The sequence below is a fragment of the Ranitomeya variabilis genome, chromosome 1 (assembly GCF_051348905.1).
Source record: "Ranitomeya variabilis isolate aRanVar5 chromosome 1, aRanVar5.hap1, whole genome shotgun sequence".
Lineage (NCBI taxonomy): Eukaryota > Metazoa > Chordata > Amphibia > Anura > Dendrobatidae > Ranitomeya > Ranitomeya variabilis.
This window is the reverse complement of record NC_135232.1, coordinates 263406926-263428929: the sequence shown is the minus strand read 5'-3', so window position 1 is coordinate 263428929 and position 22004 is coordinate 263406926. Positions and strand designations below refer to the sequence as shown.

Here is a 22004-nt window from a genome sequence, read left to right as displayed (position 1 = left end):
CCAGACCACTCCCAGGAATAAGTGAACCAGCCATGCAATATGTTTGTGTAGGTGATGAAGCGTTTCAACTCTCGCCGCACCTACTGAAACCATATAGTAGCCGGGACTTAAACCGTACCAAACGGTATTTAATTACCGCCTTACTAGAGCAAGAAGAGTAGTCGAGTCTTCTTTTGGTATATTGACGGCAAAGTGGAGAGTTCTGCTGACGGAAATCAAACTGCAAACCACAACTGTAGACGAGGTTGTTAAGGCATGTGTGGTGCTCCACAACTTTGTCCTTTCAAAGGAGCCCGTTTCCTTGGATGACGAAGAATTGGAGACAACCTTGTGGGATTACCGCAGCAGCTCTGTTCGCTCCACAGGTTCTGTTACCAGGATGAGGGACCAGTTTGCGGATTATTTTGTGTCACCAGTCGGGCGGGTTCCATGGCAAGACATCATTGTGTGACATGTTTTCCATGTGTTTTGTTTATGTAAAAAAATGTTTCTCCCAAAAAAAAAAGGTCCAAAAGCGTGGTTTTCTTGGTAATAAAACCAATATGTTAGACCTTTCACACGTCTGGTGTTTATTTTTATTTTACCATTTTTATTAGTTACCATATTACCTTAATGAATCCACACACACAAAGAGTAGAATTTAAATCATACTTAATTTTATTTTAACTTTTTATTTTATTTTTTGTGCCAAAAAAATAAATATATTTGTTATTTTCAAATTTTTTTTTATAACATTAACAAACTTTAACATTAAATAGCATGTTACAAGTCTTCAAACTGTGGGGTGGAGATACAAGGGGAGGAGGGGCTGGAAGGTTGGACCACGTCGATAGTTGGGGAAACCCTACTTGGTTGGGGTGCAGTGGAAGGGGGGGTAAAAGCAGGAGGCTGACCAGAGGGGGGGTGGTGTTGGGGTAGGGGGAATACTTACTGGGGAAGAAAAGCTGGGCAAGGAAGAAAACATTGGGGAAGAAATTTGGTTTGGGGGCCGGGATGGGTATTGGGACTGGGTTGGGTATTGGGACTGGCGTTGGTATTGGGGCTGGGTTTGGTATTGGGGCTGGCGTGGGGTTTGGGGCTGGGTTTGGTAATGGGGCTGGCGTGGGGATTGGGGCTGGGTTTGGTAATGGGGCGTATGGTGTGGAAATGGGGCCTGGGGTGGGGCATGGTGTGGAAATGGGGCCTGGGGTGGGGCATGGTGTGGAAATGGGGCCTGGGGTGGGGCATGGTGTGGAAATGGGGCCTGGGGTGGAATTGTAGTGGATGTGTGGGGAGGTGTGGGGGTAGATTGGGGTTCGTGAAGGGCCTTCAGTAGAGCATTATGGCAGGTATTCATTACCCGCATCTGTTGCTCACAAGAAAGCTTTTCCATGCTCCTGAGCATGGATTGAAAAAAAAGATTGGCCGGAGACTGACTTACATCTGAATGCAGCCTATCCAAGCGACTGCTGGTTTCATGGCTTGTTTCACTGATGCGTGATTGCACCAAGTTGAAACCAGCAGTCACTTGCTCTCCCAAAATTTTGAAAGAGCTTTGGAAGGCTGCATTCAGATGTAAGAACTCAGGAGCATAGCTCCTTTCCTGACCCCTCTGTCGCTGCCGCCACGAACCTAATGGTGGTCTAGAGGTGGCAGGATCAGAGGGGTGGGGTAAAGGGAACGCTATCTTTTCCTCTTCATACACAAGGCGTGCACGTGCCCTGTATAGTGGTTCATGGGGTCCTGACTTATTACAGGAACTTTCCTGGGGAAAATACCTTTTGACACGGCAACAACTCATATTTTCAGGAAAAACAAATTTTACTTTTAGGCTATGTGCACACGTTCAGGATTTCTTGCAGAAAATTCCTGAGAAAATCCTGAGATTTTCTGCAAGAAATCTGCATGCGTTTTTGGTGCGTTTTTTTTTTGCAGATTTTTCCGGACATCTCCCAATGCATTATATAGTGGGAAATCCACGAAAAATCCGCAAAATTAATGAACATGCTGCGTTTTTTACCGCGCACGATGCGTTTTTTTCGCGGAAAAAAACGCATCATGTGTACCAAAATTGCGAAATTCATTAAAAATGATGGGATGCATAATGTATGCAGATTTTTTGCGGTTTTTATCGGGAAAAAACGCGAAAAATCTGCAACGTGTGCACACAGCCATAGGCATGTAGAAATAACGTGGCCATGGAATCCATGTCATACTATGATTGTGCTTGTGAAAATTATTCCGTTATAAATTTTCTGTTCATAAATTGTGTAAAGGCAACTATTGCAAAAAAAATAAAACTGTTGTGGAGGCATTACTATGTGTATGCAAATTGGTCCGAGCATGGACTGGCCCCGGCTCTCCCTACCTGACCATGACGGCCTCCATAGAAATATATGAAGCTGTTATGCTATGGTCAGGAGACCCATGACCCGTCTGTGCATTGTGGTATGCGATCGGACCGAGAACTACAAACGTCTACATGAGCTCTAGCTATTCTAAGTAATGAGTTATTCCATGTCCCCACTGCTTGTACTGTCTGATCAGATTCCATCCTTCCATGGATGTGCCAGTGCTGTATGAGGCTCAGATACAACGTCGCTATATGCCTTACTACAAAAGTACATAGTAGAGGGTGAGACTGATGCCCATTACTACCCTGTAGCAACCATATAACGTGTTTTCACCCCCAAACTACATATATTCACATGTAGCTCTTTCAAAGACAATCCCAGCAATACCTTTACATGGCCAGCGTTCCTCCTGTACTGAGAAATCAATGTTTTAATTAATTTGTAAATGAGGCTATAGACTTGCAGCCTCTGTCACCCAAACTCTATTCCCTGCCCAGCACCGCCTCCTCCAGCTTGATGGCTCCTTTGCCTGAGGTCACATAGCATAGAGGTTGTCAGTCAAGCAGAGCAGGCATGGAGCTGGAGTGACAGAGGCTTGAAATCTAGAGCCTCACTTGCAGATCAATTCAAATGCTAATTTCTCAGTAACTGAGGAATGGATTGGCCCATATAAAGGCTTTCATACGTAAGTGTGCCCAGTACATGTGGTGAGTTTCCACACGTACCGGAGAAGCTTACACACGTAGACCCATTTAAGTGAATGTCCATGGGCAAAACGTGTTGACATGTTCATTTTTTAACAGCAGCACGGGCCGCAAAATGTCCCGCACACTGACACACGAACTGTACTGCTGATTCCCATGTGCCAGTATGTGTGATACTGTTGCCACACACATGCCACATGTATTAACCCCTTAACGACCGCCGATACGCCTTTTAACGGCGGCAGTTAAGGGTACTTAAACCACAGCGCCGTTAATTAACGGCGCTGTGGAAAAAGTGAATAGCGCCCCCCAGAGTCGGATTTTCTCTGGGGTCTCGGTTACCCGGGGGTAGCCGAGACCCCAGAGAACATGATTCGGGGTTTTTTTACCGACCCCCGAGTTGCGATCGCCGGTAATTAACCGTTTACCGGCGGTCGCAAAAAAAAAACCAAAACGCGATTTGCCATTTAATTTCTCTGTCCTCCGATGTGATCGCACATCAGAGGACAGAGAAATGGGGTCCCCGATAGCCCCCCTGTACTCACCTGTCTCCCCCGGTGCTCCTCGTGGCTCCCGATGGGCGCCGCCATCTTCTTCCGGCCAAAAAATGGCGTGCGGCCGGCACCCGGGAGATCTTTGGGGTCTTGGCTGCCGGGGGTAGCCAAGACCCCAAAGAACATGATCGGGGTCGGCTTTTACCGACCCCTGTTTTGCGATTGCCGGTAATTAACTGTTTACCGGCGACCGCAAAAAAAAAGCGATGTGTAATTCTCTGTCCTCTGATGTGATCGCACATCAGAGGACAGAGAAATAGGGGAATTCGGGGACCCTATCATACTTAACTGTGTCCCTGGGTCCTCCTGTGTCCTCTCCTGGCCGCCGGCTTCTTCCTTCGGTAAGAAAATGGCGGGCGCATAATCTCCCGGCCGGCAGCTAGAGGAGTTGGGGTTAGGGTTGGCTAAATTTAGGGTTAGGGTTGGGGCTAAATTTATGGTTAGGATTAGGGTTGGGGCTAAATTTAGGGTTGGGGCTAAATTTAGGGTTGGGGCTAAATTTAGGGTTGGGGCTAAATTTAGGGTTGGGGCTAAATTTAGGGTTAGGGCTAAATTTAGGGTTAGGGCTAAATTTAGGGTTGGGGCTAAATTTAGGGTTAGGGCTAAATTTAGGACTAGGGTTGCGGCTAAAGTTAGGGTTAGAGTTGGGATTAGGGTTGGCATTAGGGTTACGTTTGGAATTAGGGTTAGGTTTGGGATTAGGGTTAAGGTTGGGATTAGGGGTGTATTGGGATTAGGGTTAGATTTGAGGTTAGGGTTGAGATTAGGCTTAGGGGTGTGTTGGATTTAGGGTTCTGATTAGGGTTATGGTTGTTTTGGGGTTAGGGTTGTGATTATCGTTAGGGTTGTGATTAGGATTATGGATCGGGTTGGCATTAGGGTTAGGGGTGTGTTGGGGTTAGGGTTGGAGTTAGATTTGGGGGGGTTTCCACTGTTTAGGTACATCAAGGGGTCTCTAAACGCCACAGCCAATTTTGCGCTCAAAAAGTCAAATGGTGCTCCCTCCCTTCCGAGCTCTGCCGTGCGCCCAAACAGTGGTTTACCCCCACATATGGGGCATCAGCGTACTCGGGATAAATTGGACAACAACTTTTAGGGTCCAATTTCTCCTGTTACCCTTGTGAAAATAAAAACGTGGGGGCTAAAAAATCTTTTTTGTGGAAAAAAAAATATTTTTTATTTTCACGACTCTGCATTATAAACTTCTGTGAAGCACTTGGGCATTCAAAGTTCTCACCACACATCTAGATAAGTTCCTTGGGGGGGTCTAGTTTCCAAAATGGGGTCACTTGTGGGGGGTTTCTACTGTTTAGGTACATCAGGGTCTCTGCAAACGCAACATCATGCCCGCAGACCATTCTATCAAAGTCTGCATTCCAAAATGGCGTTCCTTCCCTTCCGAGCTCTGCCATGCACCCAAACAGTGGTCCCCCCCCCACACATGGGGGTATCGGTGTACTCAGGACAAATTGGTCAACTTTTGGGGTCCAATTTCTCTTGTACCCTTGTGAAAATAAAAACTTGGGGGCTAAAAAATATTTTTTGTGGAAAAAAAAATATTTTTTATTTTCTCGACTCTGCATTATAAACTTCTGTGAAGCACTTGGGCATTCAAAGTTCTCACCACACATCTAGATAAGTTCCTTTGGGGGGTCTAGTTTCCAAAATAGGGTCACTTGTGGGGGGTTTCTACTGGTTAGGAACATCAGGGGCTCTGCAAACGCAACATAACGCCCACAGAACATTCTATCAAAGTCTGCTTTCCAAAACGGCGCTCCTTCCCTTCCGAGCTCTGCCATGCACCCAAACAGTGGTTTACCCCCACATATGGGGTATCAGCCTACTCAGCATAAATTGCACAATAAATTTTGGGGTCCAATTTCTCCTGTTACCCTTGTGAAAGTAAAACTTTTGGGGGTGAAAAATAATTTTTGTGGAAAAAATGATTTTTTTTTTATTTTCATGGCTCTACATTATAAACTTCTGTGAAGCAGTTGGGAGTTCATAGTGCTCACCACACATCCAAATAAGCTCTTTGGGGGGGTCTAGTTTCCAAAATGGAGTCACTTGTGGGGGGTTTCTACTGTTTGGGTACATCAGGAGCTCTGCAAATGCAACATGACGCCCGCAGACCATCCCATCAAAGTCTGCATTCCAAGCGGCGCTCCTTCCCTTCCGAGCCCCAATGGATGCCCAAACAGTGCCCCCCCCCCACCCACATATGGGGTATCAGCGTACTCAGGACAAACTGGTCAACAGATTTTGGGGTCCAATGTCTCCTGTTACCCTTGAGAAAATTAAAAATTGCAGGCTAAAAAATCATTTTTGAGGAATAAAAAAAGGATTTTTTATTTTCACGGCTCTACTTTATAAATTTCTGTGACGCACTTGGGGGTTTAAAGTGCTCACCACACATCTAGATAAGTTCCTTAAGGGGTCTAGTTTCCAAAATGGGGTCACTTGTGGGAGGTTTCTACTGTTTAGGCACATCAGGGGCTCTCCAAACGCGACATGGTGTCCGATCTCAATTCCAGCCAATTCTACATTGAAAAAGTAAAACGGCACTCCTTCTCTTCCAAGCTCTGCGGTGCGCCCAAACAGTGCTTTACCCCCACATATGGGGTATCGACGTACTCAGGAGAAATTGCACAACAACTTTTGTGGTATAATGTCTCCTGTTACCCTTGTGAAAATAAGAATTTGTGAGCGAAAAGATCATTTTTGTGTAAACAAATGCGATTTTTTTATTTTCACGGCTCTACTTTATAAACTTCTGTGAAACACTTGGGGGCTCAAAGTGCTCACCACACATCTAGATAAGTTCCTTAAGGGGTATAGTTTCCAAAATGGTGTCACTAGTGCAGCGTTTCCACTGTTTAGGCACATCAGGGGCTCTCTAAACGTGACATGGCATCCGATCTCAATTCCAGCCAATTCTGCATTGAAAAAGTCAGACGGCGCTCCTTCTCTTCCAAGCTCTGTGGTGCGCCCAAACAGTGGTTTACCCCCACATATGGGGTATCGGCGTATTCAGGAGAAACTGCACAACAACATTTATGATTAAATTTCTGTTTTTACACTTGTGAAATAAAAAAAAAATGGTTCTGAAGTAAAATGTTTGCAAAAAAAAGTTAAATGTTCATTTTTGCCTTCCACATTGTTTCAGTTCCTGTGAAGCACGTAAAGGGTTAATAAACTTCTTGAATGTGGTTTTGAGCACCTTGAGGGGTGCAGCTTTTAGAATGGTGTCACACTTGGGTATTTTCTATCATATAGACCCCTCAAAATGACTTCAAAGGTGATGTGGTCCCTAAAATAAATGGTGTTGTAAAAATGAGAAATTGCTGGTCAACTTTTAACCCTTATAACTCCCTAACAAAAAAAAATGTTGTTTCCAAAATTGTGCTGATGTAAAGTAGACATGTGGGAAATGTTATTTATTAACTATTTTTTGTGACAGATCTCTCTGATTTAAGGGCATAAAAATACAAAGTTTGAAAATTGCAAAATTTTAAAAATTTTCGCCATATTTCTGTTTTCTTTTATAAATAATCGCCAGTAATATCGAAGAAATGTTACCACTAACATGAAGTACAATATGTCACGAAAAAACAATCTCAGAATCAGCAGGATCCGTTCAAGCGTTCCAGAGTTATAACCTCATAAAGTGACAGTGGTCAGAATTGTAAAAATTGGCTCGGTCATTAAGTACCAAATTGGCTCTGTCACTAAGGGGTTAAACAGACACCAATCTCTCTGGAAATATCAGGACCTGTGAAAGAGCCCTAAGGCTCTGTGCACACTTTGCGTTTTTGCCGTGTTTTTTCAACGCGGATTTGTTAACAAAAACCTGGCACCAGCCAAGTGAATGAGAAACCTCAAGTGTCAAGAGCTGCATGTAAGTAATAGTTTGGGGGGGTGAAATCCTGCTGCCAGATTCCCTTTGGTGCCAAGCAGACAGCCATTGTCATTAATCGGACGCCTCCCTGATGATATTGTATGATGTTGAAGTATCTGCCTGTATTTCTTAATACCGAAGACACCATGTAATCCTGACCAAATCCCCAAACTTGTGAGGAACCTGCACCATCCTTCACTATTGCCTGCAGATACTAATTTTGTACCGCTCTTCAGATACTCATGAACAAAACTGTACAGCTGAATATTTCACTTTTTGACTCATTAGTCCCAGAGCACCTGCTGCCATGTTTCTGCACCCCAGTTCCATTGTTCTTGTGCATATAAAACCGAGTGAAGAGAGCGGCCTTTCCAACAAGAAAAGCATAGTTAAGGCCGTTCGTCCATGTCAAAGGTATGGCTTTTTAGCTGTAGTTCTTCAATGAAGACCTCTTCTGGACCATTTCAACAAATTGTAGATGGATGTAGCTCTCTCCTACTGGTTGCCGTTCTGAGCTGATGTCACTGCATTTTCAGTCCTCAATACTGAGAAATACAGGCAGATACTTATCCTTCATGCAATGTCATCAGGGAGGCGTCTGATTGGCTCAAAATTTATTCTGCAGCAGGACAATGACCCTGAACATAAAGGTAATGTCATTAAGGAGGCTGAGACTTTGTGTAAGCATGCATCCACAGAAGGTCTGGATTTTAGAAACCATCTCGAGTTACTTAAAAACAAAAAAAAAGTTTGTCAACATAGAAGAATTTATGCTGTTTTTGAAGGGAAAGGCAGTCACGCCAAATATTGATTTCATTTAGATTTTACTTTTTTACTCAATTTATTTTTGTCAATTAACAATACACTATATTTTTTTATAGCATTCTTACTTTGCAGCATTACTTCCACATGTGCCTAAAACTTCTGTGTATTGGCCAGAATTTAGTGTTTTTCTTCATGTACACACACAACAGCTTATTCAGAAAAAAGTTCCCAAAACGATGGGCACACTTTAATTTTGAGAGAGTGGTGAATGTACAAGGTTTTATACATAAACTACAGAGCAGATGAGAAAAGAGCTCCGCAGACATGATGCTCAGTAAGTAAGGGTACCGTCACACATTGAAATTTCCATCGCTACGACGTTACGATTCGTGACGTTCTAGCGATATCGTTACGATATCGCTGTGTCTGACACGCTACTGCGATCAGACACCCTGCTGAGAATCGTACGTCGTAGCAGATCGTTTGGAACTTTCTTTCGTCGCTTGATCACCCGCTGACATCGCTGGATCGTTGTGTGTGACAGCGATCCAGCGATGTCTTCGCTTGTAACCAGGGTAAACATCGGGCCGCGCTTAGTAACCCGATGTTTACCCTGGTTACAAGCGTAAACGTAAAAAAACAAACCGTACATACTCACCCGTCGGGTGTCCTTCAGGTCCCTTGCCGTCTGCTTCCTGCTCTGAGTGCCGGCCGGAAAGTGAGAGCAGAGCGCAGCAGTGCTGTGATCTGCTCTCACTGTACGGCTGCACTCAGAGCAGGAAGCAGACTGCAAGGGACCTGAAAGACACCGACGGGTGAATATGTACTATTTGGTTTTTTACGTTTACGCTGGCAACCAGGGTAAACATCGGGTTACTAAGCGCGGCCCTGCGCTTAGTTACCCGATGTTTACCCGGGGACTTCGGCATCTCTCCAGCGCCGTGATTGCAACGTGTGACCGCAGTCTACGACGCTGGAGCGATGATTATACGACGCTGCGACGTCACGAATCGTGCCGTCGCAGCGATGAAAATTTCAATGTGTGACGGTACCCTAAGACTGTGGGCGCAAATGAGTTCTGTGACTCATCCCATTTTGGCCGTGTTGTTAATTTACCTAATTCCTTGACCTACAGTAGATGCCCACTCACAAGTAACATTGTGGCTGATGTAGAGGAGTTTATATAATTTATTACAAACTAGCTGTACTACCCGGCTTCGCCCGGGTTAATGACTGCTGTTAGCAAAATAGAATGTGTTAACAAAAATTTATTCTGCACACAAAAACCACAAAACAAATAGATAGAAATGTAATTATTAAAAGGCAAAAACTAAGCAAATAGAAGCATTTCACAACATATATTAGCTTTGTTATACTGAGAATGTCTTTGTTGCCTATATTAACCAATCAGAGCTCAGGTTAATTAACTGTAGCAAAATAGAAGCTGAGCTGTGATTGGTTGCTATTGGCAGCCTGATAAATCCCCAGCCAACAGGAAGCCCTCCCCCCTGGCAGTATATATTAGCTCACACATACACATAATAGACAGGTCATGTGACTGACAGCTGCCGTATTTCCTATATGGTACATTTGTTGCTCTTGTAGTTTGCTTATTAATCAGATTTTTATTTTTGAAGGACAATACCAGACTTGTGTGTGTTTTAGGGCGAGTTTTATGTGTCAAGTTGTGTGTGTTGAGTTGCGTGTGGCGACATGCATGTAGCGACTTTTGTGAGATGAGTTTTGTGTGGCGACATGCGTGTAGCAACATTTTGTGTGTTGAGTTGCATGTGACAGGTTAGTGTAGCAAGTTGTGTGCAGCAAGATTTGTGCATGGCGAGTTTTGCGCGTGGCGAGTTTTATGTGTGGTGCATTTTGAGTATGTGCAAGTTTTGTGTGAGGCAACTTTTGCATGTGGTGCAACTTTTGTACATGTGGCAATTTTTCTGTGTGTGCAAGTTTTGCATGAGGTGAGTTTTCCATGAGGTGAGTTTTGCACGTGTGGCGAGTTTTGCGTGAGCCTAGTTTTGCATATGGCGAGTTTTGCATGTAGCGAGTTTTGAGTGGTGACTTTTGTGTTTCGACTTTTATGTGGCGAGGTTGGTGTGTGTGTGTGGTGAAATGTGTGCTGAGGGTGGTATATGTGTTCAAGCACGTGGTAGTGTGTGGCGCATTTTGTGTTTGTGTTCATATCCCCGTGTGTGGTGAGTATCCCATGTCGGGGCCCCACCTTAGCAACTGTACGGTATATACTCTTTGTCGCCATCGCTCTCATTCTTTAAGTCCTCATTGTTCACATCTGGCAGCTGTCAATTTTCCTCCAACACTTTTCCCTTCACTTTTTCCCCATTATGTAGATAGGAGCAAAATTGTTTGGTGAATTGGAACGCGCGGGGTTAAAATTTCACCTCACAACATAGCCTATGACGCTCTCGGGGTCCAGACGTGTGACTGTGCAAAATTTTGTGGCTGTAGCTGCGACGGTACAGATGCCAATCCCGGACATACACACATACATACATACACACATTCAGCTTTATATATTAGATATACCTGTATGTAATCTCCTGTATATAGTATATACCTGTGTGTCATCTCACCTATATATAGTATATATCTGTGTGTCATCTCCTGTATATAGTATATACCTGTATGTCATCTCCTCCTATACATAGCATATACCTGTGTCATCTCCTCCTGTATATACTATATACCTGTAGGTAATCTGCTCCTGTATATAGTATATACCTGTGTGTCATCTCCTCCTGTATATAGTATATACCTGTATGTCATCTCCTCCTGTATGTAGTATGTACCTGTATGTCATCTCCTCCTCTATATAGTATATACCTGTGTGTCATCTCTCCTGTATATAGTATATATCTGTGTGTCATCTCCTCCTGTATATAGTATATACCTGTGTGTCATCTCCCCTGTAAATAGTATATACCTGTGTGTCATCTCCTGTATATAGTATATAGCTGTATGCCATCTCCTCCTGTATTAGCCCTCGTTCACACGTTATTTGGTCAGTATTTTTACCTCAGTATTTGTAAGCTAAAATGGCAGCCTGATAAATCCCCAGCCAACAGTAAGCCCACCCCCTGGCAGTATATATTAGCTCACACATACACATAATAGACTGGTCATGTGACTGACAGCTGCCGGATTCCTATATGGTACATTTGTTGCTCTTGTAGTTTGTCTGCTTATTAATCAGATTTTTATTTTTGAAGGATACCAGACTTGTGTGTGTTTTAGGGCGAGTTTCGTGTGTCAAGTTGTGTGTGTTGAGTTGCGTGTGGCGACATGCATGTAGGGACTTTTGTGAGATGAGTTTTGTGTGGCGACATGCGTGTAGCAACTTTTTGTGTGTCGAGTTGCATGTGACAGGTTAGTGTAGCAAGTTGTGTGCAGCAAGTTTTGCGCATGGCGAGTTTTGCGCGTGGCGAGTTTTATGTGTGGTGCCTTTTGAGTATGTGCAAGTTTTGTGTGAGGCAACTTTTGCATGTGTTGCAACTTTTGTGCATGTGGCAATTTTTCTGCGTGTGGCAATTTTTCTGCGTGTGCAAGTTTTGCGTGTGGCGAGTTTTGCACGTGTGGCGAGTTTTGCATGTGGCGAGTTTTGCGCGTGGCGAGTTTTGAGCGGCGACTTTTGTGTTTCTACTTTTATGTGGCGAGGTTGGTGTATGTGTGGTGAAATGTGCACTGAGGGTGGTATATGTGTTCGAGCACGTGGTAGTGTGTGGCGCATTTTGTGTGTGTGTTCATATCCCCGTGGTGGTGTGATTATCCCATGTTGGGGCCCCACCTTAGCAACTGTACAGTATATACTCTTTGGTGCCATCGCTGTCATTCTTTAAGTCCCCCTTGTTCACATCTGGCAGCTGTTAATTTGCCTCCAACACTTTTCCTTTCATTTTTTCCCCATTATGTAGATAGGGGCAAAATTGTTTGGTGACTTGGAAAGCGCGGGGTTAAAATTTCACCTCACAATATAGCTTTGACGCTCTCAGGGTCCAGACGTGTGACTGTGCAAAATTTTGTGCCTGTAGCTGCGACGCCTCCAACACTTTTCCTTTCACTTTTTCCCCATTATGTAGATAGGGGCAAAATTGTTTGGTGAATTGGAAAGCGCGGGGTTAAAATTTCACCTCACAACATAGCCTATGACGCTCTCGGGGTCCAGACGTGTGACTGTGCAAAATTTTGTGGCTGTAGCTGCTACGGTTCAGATGCCAATCCCGGACATACATACATACATACATACATACACACACACACACATTCAGCTTTATATATTAGATAGGCTAAAGGAAGAGGTCAAGAGCTTGGGCATTACCTATTGGAAATGGCAATCCCAAAAGTCACAATAGACTCTTCCCACGCGCCTTATAATAAGCCAAACCAGAATCTCAATTTGCAGACATTGTTCGGGGTGTTCAGTCACTTTTCAAATGTATAGCAACCAGGGCATTGTTGTAGAAACCATAATGGCTTGTACATTGTCAATCTGAAAGTGGCAGCCTGGTCTATAAACTTTTGTGTGTGTTCCTGTCCCATCAATAGGCTTTGTCATTTCCTGGTCTTTCTATACTGTGGTGTCTATCCTCCTTGTCTGGCTGTTGGCAGGTTTCCAATGGATCACAGTTGACTGTCTCAGCAGACTTCCTTGTGTGACACAATTTCCTGCTCGGTTTCCGTTTTCTAGCAGCATTTCCTGTAATGGACTTTACAGTATAACATTCTGGTAACAAGAAATGCAAGAACAATTATAGTTTTGTTTCCAAGCTGATGGGATATGGGCAGAATATACGTAGGCGCTGGGAACATTTTCCACAATTACCGTACATTAGTGTTGATAAATCACAGTAAATGTATACTTATTGTTAATTATACAGAAGTCCAACATGAAGGTTTTCTTGTACATTTTGTGACAGGGATGTCAAACTCCAATACACAGAGGGCCATAATTAAAAGCTTGGACAAAGTCGCAGTCTAAGCATGATACGAGAAAAAAAAAAAAAGTCTACAATTGAAGTTTTTACCTTATCAAATATAACAATGAACTTTTTTTTATACAACAATAAACATAAAGGGATTGTTCCGCGAACAAAGTATATTTTAATAGATCTTGTAATAATGTTGTGCGAGCAGTACAAAAAATGGCCTAATTTAAATATGTAATAAGAAGGGGTTAAAAAAAACACTTGAAAATACTTGAAAGTATTAAGCCAAAAAGTGCCCTAAACACAGTAAGATACTCCCATAGTACCCTCCACACACAGTATAGTGACGCCAATCACAGTAGGATTCACCTACTATAATCCCCTTACACTATATAAATGTCCTCACATGGTGCTCCATACACTATAAAGGCTAATTTTATGCAGTAAAGAAAAAAGTGGATTTCTCTGGAATAAGACATCAGATGACATATCCAGGTGTCATGCTTCCTATGACCTGCATGCCCATATACACTGTGTGCAGAACTATTAGGCAAGTTGTATTTTAGAGGATTATTTTTATTATTGATCAACAACTATGTTTTCAACCAACCCAAAAGACTCATAAATATCAAAGCTTAATATTTTTGGAAGTTGGAGTGGGCTTTTTTTTAGTTTTGGCTATCTTAGGAGGATATGTTTGTGCAGGTGACTATTACTGTGCAGAATTATTAGGCACTTAATAAAAACCAAATATATTCCCATCTCACTTTGTTTATTTTCACCAGGTAAACCAATATAACTGCACAAAATTTACAAATAATCATTTCTGACATGCGAAAACAAAACACCAAAAAATTAGTGACCAATATAGCCACCTTTCTGTATGATGACACTCAGCAGCCTTCCATCCATAGATTGTCAGTTGCTTGAGCTGTTTACGATCAATTGCGTTTAGCAGCCACCACAGCCTTTCAGACACTGTTCAGAGAAGTGTACTGTTTTCCCTCCCTGTAGATCTCACATTTTATGAGGGACCACAGGTTCTCTATGGGTTTCAGATCAGGTGAACAAGGGGGCCATGTCATTATTTTTTCTTCTTTGAGACCTATACTGGCCAGCCACGCGGTGGAGTAGTTGGAGGCATGTGATGGAGCATTGTCCTGCATGAAAATCATGTTTTTCTTGAATGATACCGACTTCTTCCTGTACCATACCGACTTCTCCCTGTACCACTGCTTGAAGAGGTTGTCTTCCAGAAACTGGCAGTAGGTCTGGGAGTTGAGCTTCACTCCATCCTCAACCCGAAAAGGTCCCACAAGTTCATCTTTGATGATACCAGCCCATACCAGTACCCCACCTCCACCTTGCTGGCGTCTGAGTCGGAGTGGAGCTCTCTGCCCTTTACTGATCCAGCCTCTGGCCCATCAAGAGTCACTCTCATTTCATCAGTCCATAAAACCTTTGAATAGTCATAGTCAGTCTTAAGATATTTCTTGGCCCAGTGTTGACATTTTATCTTATGTTTCTTGTTCAAAGGTGGTCGTTTTTCAGCCTTCCTTACCTTGGCCATGTCCCTGAGATTCGCACACCTTGTGCTTTTTGTTACTCCAGTAACGTTGCAGCTCTGAAATATGGCAAAACTGTTGGCAAATGGCATCTTGGCAGCTTCACGCTTGATTTTCCTCAATTCATGGGCAGTTATTTTGCGCCTTTTTTGCCCAACACGCTTCTTGCGACCGTGTTGGCTATTTGCCATGAAACGCTTTATTGTTCGGTGATCACGCTTCAAAAGTTCGGCAATTTCAAGACTGCTGCATCCCTCTGCAAGACATCTCACAATTTTGGACTTTTCAGAACCTGTCAAATCTCTCTTCTGACCCATTTTGCCAAAGGAAAGGAAGTTGCCTAATAATTAAGCACACCTTAATATAGGGTTTTGATGTCATTAGACAACTCCCCTCCTCATTACAGAGATGCACATCTCCTGATTTACTTAATTGGTAGTTGGCTCTCAAGCCTGAACAGCTTGGAGTAGGACATCTACTATATAATTGTCTAAGGGTCACTTCCGTCTGTCTGTCTGTCCTTCTGTCTGTCTTTGTCTGTCACGGGTTTTCATTGGTCGCAGCCTCTGTCATGGAATCCAAGTCGCTGATTGGTCTCGCCAGCTGCCTGTCATGGCTGCTGCAACCAATCAGCGATGGGCACAGTCCAATTAGTCCCTCCCTACTCCCCTGCAGTCAGTGCCTGGCGCCCGCTCCATACTCCCCGCAGTCACCGCTCACACAGGGTTAATGCCAGCGGTAACGGACCGCGTTATGCCGCGGGTAACTCACTCTGTTACCGTCGCTATTAACCCTGTGTGACCAAGTTTTTACTATTGACGCTGCCTATGCAGCGTCAATAGTAAAAACATCTAATGTTAAAAATAAAAAATCATTATATACTCACCTTCCGCCGCCTTTCCCGCTCCTCGCGACTCTCCATGCAAGCGGCAGGTTCCGCTGGCAAGGATGGTCTGCGAGAAGGACCTGCCGTGACATCATGGTCATGTAACTGCGACGTCATCACAGGGCCTGCGCGAGAAGGAAGCGACAGAACTACAAGGGGCCCTCGGAAGGTGAGTATATGTTTATTTTTTATTTTTTAACCTGTGACATACGTGGCTGGGCAATATACTACGTCACTGGGCAATGTACTACGTGGCTGGGCAATATACTACGTGGCTTTGTGCAATATACTACGTGGCTGGGCAATATACTACGTGGCTGGGCAATATACTACGTGGCTCTGTGCTGTATACTACGTTACTGGGCAATATACTGCGTGGGCTGGGCAATATACTACGTGGGCTGGGCAATATACTACATGGACATGCATATTCTAGAATACCCGATGCGTTAGAATCGGGCCACCATCTAGTCATGTATAAAAAGTATCATGTGATCAAAATACAACTTGCCTGGGGATGAAAAAAACTAGTTTTCTGGCTTTGTTTTTTCTTTTTTTTTCTTTTTAATTCCTCTCCCTTCTGATTTTATTTGTGTTTTTGCAGGGATGGTCCTTCTTGGCTAGCTGCAGGTTTAGTTGGAGCCGCTGTCCGTCAGACTCTGCAGTCTGACTTGGACACTCCTCTTGAGAGGAAGCATGACGGGGTGGAAGGACCAGAAAACGATGTACAGTCTGAAGATCGTAAGTATGGTTCATAGTTGCAGACCAGGGCAATTTGCGATTGCTACTATTTGCATTTATAACCATATAGGAACTAGATTCTCATTACATTAAATGTGTCTAAAGTTAAAGAATTGTCCTGTGAGTGCAGGAAAACATCACAATAACACGGCATTCATACTTTAGTTACACAATAGAATGCTATTATTTTTGTATGGAACATTACTTACGAGTTCAAGAAGTTGTGTTCGCTTGTCATTGATCCTCAAATGCTAGAAGCATAGGGTCAAACAAAGTGTCAGAAAAAAAGTTACAGGTGTCATAGGTTCCTTTTACGAAAAAAAGAGGGGGTTCCTTTTAATCTATTCAGCTAATACATGCTTTCCGACCCATGGGTGGCATGAATCGGAGCTTAGCTGCATGATTGCAGCCAGGTATGTTTTACTCTGAAATGCAGCAGTTTGGCAAGTCAGCCACGGAATACAGGGAGAGATTTGATTAGTCTGGCGTGGTCCCCATTTGGCTTCTCATCGCCCAATTCCAGATGATTAACAGGTCCATCATAAGTATGTACTTAAAGAGAGACCTGTCCACACAATTACAGGGTCCACACAGGGACAAGAGGACTGGAATCTGCCTCTTGGACTAGTCCCTTCATTCCCAAGTGTGCTTTCATATATGCCTTTCTCTGAAATGCTGCAGTGTTTAAGAATAAAACCTAGATGTTTAGAATGCAGGAGCCAGCCTCTGACTCATTCCCAAACCTTGGGCAGCATGGATCTGCTGTCAGGTTCCCTGTAATCTGTGTCCATGGAACCATTATGACCAGTTACTTTGTATGGAGAGTGACATACCAGCTGGCTTGTCAAGGTAAGGAGGCTTATTCGCCATGCAATGCTCCTCTGGGAATATAAATATGCAAATTCGCAGACACGGTGTTTCGGGCTGTTGGCCCTCGTCAGTGCGAAGCATGAGAACTGATTTGGCTAGGTGAGAGGCTCTGGACTGGGGTCTAAGGGGTAACGTTTCTCCTTATGGAGAGTGACATACCAGCTGGCTTGTCAAGGTAAGGAGGCTTATTCGCCGTGCAATGTTCCTCTGGGAATTTAAATATGCAAATTGCCTCTTCTGAGAAAAAGAAGACTTAACTCTATAGCGCCACCTGTCTAACACCGTGTCTGCGAATTGAGATACTGATTTGGCTTTTATCCTAAGTCATATTGCACGACTCGTTAAAGGGTTGATTGTGACTTGTAGGATCGCTACTTCCAACAGGTGGCGCTATAGAGTTAAGTCCTCTTTTCTCAGAAGAAACAATTTGCAGTTACTTTGTATTGAGTTGTGTATTGGCTCCCTCTGTTGGTGAGAAAAACATTCAACTTGGGGAAAGCGTATAATTTCTTCTCTATTGTTTTTCTCATAGTCTGTCTCTATAAAACCACCTCACAGAATGGCTTTTAATCTATGATAAGTTAAATCAATCAATAGTAAAGGCAATTATAAGAAACTTTTGTAATGCATCTTATCAGAGAAAGCAGCCACCTTCCCCACTAATTCCCCTCATCCTTGCGTTCTGACCTTGCCATCCACTGTGAAAAAGCATCTCAAGTCCGGCTTGCTCATAGATGGATTTTTTGGGGGGGCCTTTACAGGGGCTCTTAACACTACAACTTTAGATTTATATGCCCATATCTGTGTAAGGCACGAAAAAAAACTATTATCCTTCTAAACTGGCGTCCCTTTTCTGCGCGCTGTACTGTGTTCCTCAGCATCTGGCGGCGGCTGGCACTTGACAAGGTGAAGGCTGCAGCAAGTCCGTGGTTACATGATCCCACCCCCATTCCCCCTGAATGTCAGGTTCCAGTCCTAGAGATGAGCATAGTTTTGTCTTGAAATCATCCTGGCCCCAGTAACTTGTACAATAGTCGAGGACCCTTTTTATTTGTACTTAGAAACAAATGTATTTAAAATTCCAAAAGTAACTTTTTTTTTTTTTCCTGCAGTCTTCCTCTCAGAATCCTTACTTCAACATTGCCTTACCTCTCTCCAAGAGATCGGTGGTCAGTGGCAACTACAGATGCCCTCGGCACCAACCATTAAACGCAACCTGTTTGTCTCTATTCACGCAATACGCAACAAAAGAAGGAAAATGGAAGATCGTCATGTGTCGCTCATGGAATTCAACCAGCTTTTTGGCTTCATGGTAAAAACAACAACAAATGAAGATAAATAATTCTTGCCGGCTTTCTCAGCCTATTACCCTTTAACTGACGTTGGACACACTGGTACAGCCAGTGTTACCGCTTTGTGTTTTTTATGCAGGCTCATGAACTGAGCACCCATCTTTGCTGGCAGATTCAGCTATCATATGCCTGTAACAACCATGAGGGGAGCGGACTTTGTCCACAGCTGTTAACCTTTTAAATGCCCCTGCCATTCTGTGTCCGTGGCATGTACTCTGCATGTCCTGGGAGGTGTTATTATGGGGTGCAGATGGATTGCGATGTCTGTGGGCAGTAAATTAAAGTTATTGTACTTGAAAGAGGTGGAAAAAGTGCTCATTGGGTAAGGGGTTAATATAATCATAACTTTTGTTAAAGGGAATCTGTCAGTAAGATCAACCCTCCCCAATTTTATGTATGAGCATGCAGGGCTTTGAAATGTTAATCCATCAACACCTTTTATATCTTCTATCTGTTGCTGCATTCTCGCTTAATCATCATTTAAATGTATATGAAAATGAGGTGTTAAGTGCTCTGTGTGTGACAGTACACATAACAAGCCCATTCCCCCCTAGGTTTTTTTTTTTTTTTTCCAGGCCAGAACCAGTCTTTATAGATTGATTAATAGCTCACTATTAGGCCGGGATCACACATGCGAGAAATACGGCCGAGTCTCGCATGTTAATACCCGGCATTGCCGCCGACACTCAGGAGCGGAGCGCGCGGCCGCATAGCAATACATGGAGCTGCACGCACCACTACTATGAGCTACCAATCAAGGCTCGGGAAGTGCTCTATCAAGCTTGGAGCACTTAATGGCTCATGCAAGTCAATTAAAATGCTAATTGCTCTGGAATGCAGCAACAGATAGAAGATGTACCGGATATGTGTGTTTTGGAGGCATGGTTCTTATTGACAGATTCCCTTTTAAATAAATCTGGCTATTACAATAAATTTACAGTCTTGTATAGTAAAGTCTGCATTTGATTTGCAGATTTTAGGAAGTTAAATAGTGAGCATTATTGGTAAAATTTATTTTTGTGCCATTTTCTTCAGAATATTTACTGTAATTTGGCTTCAACTGAAGTTCACCTTTAAGCTAAGGCTAAAAATTTTGTTAACTGGATATTCCATCACTTGTTTTTACACTGGAAAGTAGATTTTGGCTGCTGTACACTGGTTTATTGCATTGGACAGCTGCTTAACACCTTCACCCACAGGTGGTTTTTCGTGGGTTTTTTTTTTTTTTCCTTCCCTTTCTTCCGTCAACATAGCTATATGAGGGTTTTTGGGTTTTTTTTGCGGGACGAGTTGTACTTTTGAACAGCGCCATGACACCTTGACTTTAGCGCTGGAGCCCACATCAAAGGCAGGAATGCAGCCATTGACTCGCACGTGCGTGTGTTTATATACGTCATCTGTTGTGAAGGGGTTAAAAAGCAAGTCATTTCAATTTTTTTTTTTTCCATAAATGAATAGTACATGTGAAAATAAGTAACCTTATAATGTATCTTATTAGAGAAATCTGGTTCTTTCTCGTCCTGGACAGAGTATTCATTCTCAATATTCTCCGTTCACGGGTAAAATGTGTCTTCAGTGAGTACAGATTTTTCCATCACCAAGATAGATTGCAGATATTGCTCACATTGTACATTGTAACTGTCATGTCAGGAGAACTTTGCAGCAGAATGTCTGTGTATGCCTCTAGCTATCAGCCTCCCTAGTCCATAGAATTGTAGAAGCACCAACTGTCATTTCCGATCTCACTTAATTGGAAAATCTGTCTTCACTGAATACAGATTTTACCCATAAATTGAGTGAAAGATCAATCTAGGAGGTGAAAGAAGCAGATTTCTCTGATAAAGATTTATCGCAAAGTTGCTAATTTTCATGTGTACTATTGAGGTGTGAAATAAAAACTATTGCGACAGTTACTCCTCTCACATCGTAGGTCAACTTTGTTTAGTCATTTGGCTTGGAGGTGTTCTTAAGGTTGCAAACTGTATTGGTCCCACCAATCTCCTGACCGGGGGCGACGTCACAAGGCGCTGTCAGATGAGAAGTAGTCTGAATTCCCATACAAGTGAATGACACACTTGAAAGGCACATGTAACAGAATTCTCTGCCTGCTTCTACCATAGATTTAACATCTTATGGAAATGCCAGAAATGAATTGCATCAAAATACCCCTTTAAGTGTAATAAAAAACAAAAGCTATCTCTTTAAGGTTTCTTTCAGACAATTTCTTCCTGTTGCGTACAAATCAAAGGAACTTCACCTGATTGCTGAATAAAATATGCTGGATTGTTTCATTCTGAATCTGTTATTTAAGTATTTTTTGCTTTCAGGATGGAGTTGAAAGATCATACTTTGCTGTTTTTGATGGCCACGGTGGAATAGATGCTGCTAATTATGCTGCGACCCACGTCCATGTCATGTTGGCTCGTCATGAGTTGCTAATGTCAGATCCTGCCAGGGCCTTAAAGGAAGCCTTTCAGCGTACGGATGCAATGTTCCTTAGAAGAGCAAAAAGAGAGGCAAGTAAAGAAAAGAGGATCTTCCAAAATTGATTAATTAAATTCACTCAGGTTTTGTGTGTATATATTTTTAATGTATTCCTGGTTGCTTCTGACAAATCTTCTGAAGCTCCGTGATATGATCATTTTGAATAAGGCTCTGTTCACATCATGTTTTTGTTGGGCATTTAGCAAGTATACCAAGACACACACGTATGTTATAATCACATCCATAAGCTTTTATTGCTAGATGGAATCCTTTTGGCCTATGCTTGGCTGTGTATTGAAGACTAAGTGGCTGTGTATTGAAGACTAAGTGACTGTGAGCCAGTAGCATGACTCGAGCTCTGGCTGTAGGTAGTGTCTCGATAGCGGGGAGGCCACACTTGGATCCCCTCTCCATTTCTTTGACTCTCTCTCCTGATCAAGATGCTGTGAATTTGCGTTTCAGAACTATCAGTTTAGAGCAGCTTCATGGAGCCTCGTAGAGAAAGAGTTGAATCATGCAGCATCACAGTACAAGTTAGACCAGGGTCACACAAGCTTATGTTCTCTCGGACGAGAGAATCGAGACGATTATGCTAACGACACTCTGATCAAACTCTGTTAGTTTGATCAGAGTGTCACCATAGTGTGAAATGATACTCTTGCATGAGAAAATCGCAGCATTCTTTTAAGGATGTACATTGGGAGACATCAGACACTTGTCACCCAATAAAAATGAGAAATGTACAACACTGTGTGTCAATGCAGTTGGGACTGCCGATTTTGCAATAGATTTTTCATGACTGGCACATCCAGTTTCTACAAGAAAGTATCATTTTTATTGGGGGCCCAGAACCTGTACAGCCCTCCCCCATTTTGGCCTATATGCCTACTGGAGGCAGACACC

At 43.1% G+C, this 22004-nt stretch overlaps 1 protein-coding gene across 1 annotated transcript in view; it reads left to right on the top strand.

Moving 5' to 3' along the window:
* PPM1F (protein phosphatase, Mg2+/Mn2+ dependent 1F) overlaps positions 1-22004 on the top strand; it is a 48702-nt gene that overhangs the window by 2145 nt on the left and 24553 nt on the right. Inside the window, exons 2-4 of the mRNA XM_077293422.1 lie at positions 16259-16395; positions 18378-18577; positions 20945-21133. Coding sequence (XP_077149537.1) covers positions 16259-16395; positions 18378-18577; positions 20945-21133 — 526 coding nt within the window. The remainder of the gene's footprint in view (positions 1-16258; positions 16396-18377; positions 18578-20944; positions 21134-22004) is intronic.